Source organism: Eriocheir sinensis, chromosome 42 (genome assembly GCF_024679095.1).
Source record: "Eriocheir sinensis breed Jianghai 21 chromosome 42, ASM2467909v1, whole genome shotgun sequence".
NCBI lineage: Eukaryota > Metazoa > Arthropoda > Malacostraca > Decapoda > Varunidae > Eriocheir > Eriocheir sinensis.
In genome coordinates this window covers 14,072,189-14,076,887 of record NC_066550.1, presented here as the reverse complement: position 1 = coordinate 14,076,887, position 4,699 = coordinate 14,072,189, and the positions used below count along the sequence as shown (strand labels likewise).

Here is a 4,699-nt window from a genome sequence, read left to right as displayed (position 1 = left end):
AATAATAATAATAATAATAATAATAATAGGGTAAAATCATACACAATTCATATATTTATTTATTTATTCAGCTTACAAGTTAGCACATAAGAAACATACAAGAAACATTTAAGAAACATATAAGAAACAAAGGAATAAGAAACATAGAAATAACATATAAGAAACAAAGGAATAATGAAATAGCTGATAAGAGGAGGAAGAGGAAGAAGAGAGGAAGGGAAGGAGAAAGAGAGGAAGAGAGGTAATGAAGATAAATGAGAGGAGGAGGAGGAAGAAAGAGGAAGAGAGGAAGATTGGGAGAAAAGGAGGAGGAGGAGGAGAGAAGGAGAAAAAAGAGGAGTAGATGGAAGGAAGAGGAAGAGGAGGAGGAGGAGGAGGAGAGAAAAAATGGTGATATTATAGTAAATAGTTTTAATAATTATACATATTTACTATTACTACTACTATTGGTAATGGTAGTAACTGCATCGTTCAACACTCTCTCTCTCTCTCTCTCTCTTTATTTGGGTTACATATGTAGTTTCTCTCTCTCTCTCTCTCTCTCTCTCTCTCTCTCTCTCTCTCTCTCTCTCTTTGTGTTTCATATTTTGTCTCTCTCTCTCTCTCTCTCTCTCTCTCTCTCTCTCTCTCTCTCTCTCTCTCTCTCTCTCTCTCTCTTTATTTGGGTTACATATGTAGTCTCTCTCTCTCTCTCTCTCTCTCTCTCTCTCTCTCTCTCTCTCTCTCTCTCTCTCTCACACACACACACACACACACACACACACACTTACACATCCACCAGCCTAGCCACACTGGGTCCGGATGCCCCCTCTTGTGTATTGGGCGGTAGATCCTTCACCCGGATGAAGTGGTGGTAGCAGCTCCGGGTGAAGTCTGTCATGAGGTCCTGGGTGGCCTCCGGTAGGTCTGCAGTCTGCCGGGCGGGTGAGCCGGAGTAGACTGCAAAGGGGGGCACCACGGTCTCCGGCGGTAGAACGGTGTTGTCGGCGATCATGCAGCAGTCCTTCAGAACGCAGCGCCGGCCCTAGGGGGGGAAAGGTACATAGAGTTACATAGATACCCAGGTCTCATATAGTTACATAGGACACACAGGATAGATTTTCAACCCTTCAACACATACTGCCAGCCCTAGGGAAAGAGATTTACATAGATTTACATAGATATCCAGGGAGACACATAGGATAGATTTTCAACCCTTCAACACATACTGCCAGCCCTAGGGAAAGAGATTTACATAGAGACACATAGGATAGATTTTCAACCCTTCAACACATACTGCCAGCCCTAGGGAAAGAGATTTACATAGATTTACATAGATTGACAGGCTATATAGTTTAATTTCAAGGGGCCAGGACAGAGCGATAAAGGGAGATAGATTTATATAGATTTGCAAAGCCTTACATACATAATAATTTCTTTAGCACATGTTGTCAGATGTAGAGAGATAAATTTACATAGATTTACATAGCTAGTCAGACCACACAGTGTAGCTTGGGTGTCTGTCCTTGAGAGAGAGAGAGAGAGAGAGAGAGAGAGAGAGAGAGAGAGAGAGAGAGAGAAATGGAAGGAAGAAAGGAAAAATAGGATAAAAAAGAAGTTATAACATTCCTCCTCCTCCTCCTTCTCTTCCCTTCTGACCAAAGAGAGAGAAAGAAAGAAAAAGAAGAAGTGCAAGAATGACAAATTTAATTCCTCTTCCTCTTCTTCTTCCTCCTCCTCTTCCTCCTCCTTCTCTTCCCTTCTGACCAAAGAGAGAGAAAGAAAGAAAAAGAAGAAATGCAAGGAGGACAAATTTAACTCCTCCTCCTCCTCTTCTTCCTCCTCCTCCTCCTCCTCCTCCTCCACCTCCTCCAGACCCTAAGGCACTCACAATGACGCAGTTCTTGCCGATGTAAACAAATGACCCGACGGCCGCTGCGTTGATCACTGACCCCTCGCCGATGTAAACATGGTCGCCGATGTGGAGGGGAAAGAACGCAACCCTGGAAAGATGACAGTGGTGGAGGTGGTGGTGTGGTGATGGTGGTGGTGGTGGTGGTGATGATGGTGGTGGTGATGGTGGTGGTGGTGATTTTGCATTATCTAGGCCATTCTTCCTTCTCTCTCTCTCTCTCTCTCTCTCTCTCTCTCTCTCTCTCTCTCCTCCTCCTCTTCACTAAACATCTTAAACAGGTCATATACACACCATACACAGGTCAGGTCAGGTCAGGTCATAACTCATCCCTTACTGAACTTCTTACCCTCCTCCTCCTTTTCACTAGATATCTTAAACAGGTCATATACACACCATACACAGGTCAGGTCAGGTCACAACTCACCCCTTACTGAACTTCTTGAAGGGCGGCCTGATGACTGCCTTGGAGGAGATGACGCAGTGCCTTCCGACCCGCACATTGGCAAGGTCACCCCGGATGATGACCCCGCTGAGCACGATGACCTTGCCGCTGAGCACGATGTTCTGCGACCCGCACAGCACGCTCGCCCTGCTGACCCTGTTCCCTGTGGCCTGTGGGGAGGTCAAAGGTCAGTGATGGTTGTATTATTATTATTATTATTAATATTTATTTATCTGTCTGTCTATCTATTTTCTCTCCTCCTCCTTTCCTCTTCTCTTATGTTGAAAGGAGGAGGAGGAGGAGTGAGAGAGAGGAATCATGGAGAAAGAGGGAGGAGGAGGAGGAGGAGGAAAATAAGAAGAAAGAGGAGAAAGAGAAGGAAGGAAGAGAAGAGGAGGAGGAAAGAGAAGGAAGAGAAAGAGGAGGAGGAACTAAAGGAAGAAAACAATAGAGGAGGAGGACGAGGAAGAGGAAGAGAAAAAAAATTGACAAACAGAAGGAGGAGGAGGAGGAGGAAGAAGAAGAGAAAAAGACGAACAGAAGGAGGAGGAGGAGGAGGAGGAAGAAGGAGGAGGAGGAGGAGAAGAAACAAAAAAGAGAGAGAGAGAGAGAGAGAGAGAGAGAGAGAGAGAGAGAGAGAGAGAGGCGGGGGAGAGAGAGAGACGGGATGAGTCACACCGCCATACTGTCTCTACACGTCCATATCCTTATTAATACATGTCTTGGCGCCTCACCGTCTCAATATACTGCGCCTTGGGGTAGTAGGAGTCCTCGAGCTCCATTGCGATGCTTACAACGAGAAGGAACGAGAGAAAATCCTTAAAATATGGACACACGGGGTGGCGGACACTCCCCTTGTTTACATCAGCCTTGGTCTCGGTCTTGGGGTCGGTCTTTTCCTAGGCGCGCACACCATCCATCCTCACAGAAGACTCCCTGGAAGATGATTGATTGATAGTTTATTGTTGCAGGTAAACAACAAGGGAGAAGGGAGGAACATGCCATCCCAACCCCCAGGCAGGACATTATACAACTATTAGTACATGTGTAGGTAGCACCATGAAACTTAAAAGATACATTGGTAGGAAGGAATGCACAACAAGGAAGGGGGGCGGTACCTGCCGGCCTCCCCCTGGACAATATGAAAATAAAATGTGGGGACGGAGAACATTGCCCAAGCACTAGATGGGAATGAATACAGAGATAGAGTGAATACTAGTCCTTAAAGTAGAATGCTGCAGAGATCACAGCCTTGTATAGCACGGCAATAGTTCAGGCTGCCACACACGGCATCACTACCTTGGTGCAAACTGACGGTGTTCTCTGTATACTCAGATACTCACAGAAGACTCCCTGGAAGAGGCCCTAGTGGACCTGTGGCTCCAGTCTGGCAGCCACAACAACTGTTTTTTGGCTGCGTGTGGTGAGTTGTGCCTTATAGTTAAATTTTTGATCGTGGTCTTTCCAAAATTTGTCCAGCCTGGATTCAAATGTTTCCACCGAGGCCGCACCCACCACCCACTCTGGCAAGTTCTTCCAGTTGTTCAGTACACGGCTGGGAAACGAATACTGTCGGGTGTCCAGCCCAGCTCTCGTCTTGTAAATTTTCTTGGTATTACTGTCGTGTTTACCGGTGACAATCTTGAAGGTCTCAATTTGGTCTCCTCGGGATTTCCTGTATGTCATTGTGAGCAGATCCAGCCTCCTCATTCTCTCCTTATAGGGCAGGTCTCTCAGGCAAGGCACCAGCTTTGTCGGGTTTTAACAAGGTGGGGACACCACACCTGGTTAGCGTACTCAAGGTGTGGCCTCACCAATTAAGGCTGTAAATAAAGGCTCAAATACTGCTGGCTCCAGGTGTACAAATGTTCTTCTTATAAGTCCCACTATCTTGTTGCCCTTAATTATTTTTTCTGCAAGATGGTCTGAGAATGTCAGCTTGTCATCAATGACCACACCAATGTCCTTTTCTTTCCTGGTCTTCTCTATCCCTGCTTGCACGAAGTGAACACAAGCACAAAACTGGTTATTCACGTGAGCAAACACTGTAACGCCATTGCAAAGAAGGGTGTGTGTGTGAATAAGTATAAGAGAGGAGCAAGAGGAGGAGGAGGGCCCACGAAGCCATAAAATTAGTTAATAAATCCTGGCTCACGCTGCGCCCCGCCACACCCCCCGGAGCTCATCTTTGATCCTCTCTTTCGAGGGAATCCAGAGCCTGGGCTGGTGGCCGGTCTTCATCAGGGCATTGCATGGGCCTGGCGGAGGGCGGGACGCGAACCTGAGTCTTCCTGGCTGCCGCGCTTGTGCGGTAACCACTCAGCCAGCGCAGGAATCCTATAGCATTCAGTGTCAACAATTCT

General features: G+C 46.6%; 1 protein-coding gene across 1 annotated transcript; it reads right to left on the bottom strand.

The window, feature by feature from the left end:
• Window positions 1-596: 596 nt before the first annotated feature.
• Window positions 597-3,235, bottom strand: LOC127010119 (dynactin subunit 5-like). Its single transcript, XM_050883952.1, has 4 exons — window positions 3,071-3,235; window positions 2,319-2,506; window positions 1,871-1,982; window positions 597-1,024 (listed from the first exon to the last, which is right to left on the bottom strand). Exons 1-4 carry the CDS (start codon window positions 3,116-3,118, stop codon window positions 767-769), a joined length of 606 nt encoding a protein of 201 aa, XP_050739909.1. The 5' UTR covers window positions 3,119-3,235; the 3' UTR covers window positions 597-766.
• Between the last annotated feature and the right edge of the window lie 1,464 nt (window positions 3,236-4,699).

What these genes read in the sequence shown, in the direction of transcription:
- LOC127010119 (XM_050883952.1), bottom strand. Translation starts at nt 3,118, where the DNA reads ATGGAGCTCGAGGACTCCTACTACCCCAAGGCGCAGTATATTGAGACG. An exon ending in AGGCGCAGTATATTGAGACG is followed by an intron (nt 2,507 to 3,070) that starts GTGAGGCGCCAA and finishes ACCTCCCCACAG; the next exon opens with GCCACAGGGAACAGGGTCAG. An exon ending in TTCAAGAAGTTCAGTAAGGG is followed by an intron (nt 1,983 to 2,318) that starts GTGAGTTGTGAC and finishes TCATCTTTCCAG; the next exon opens with GGTTGCGTTCTTTCCCCTCC.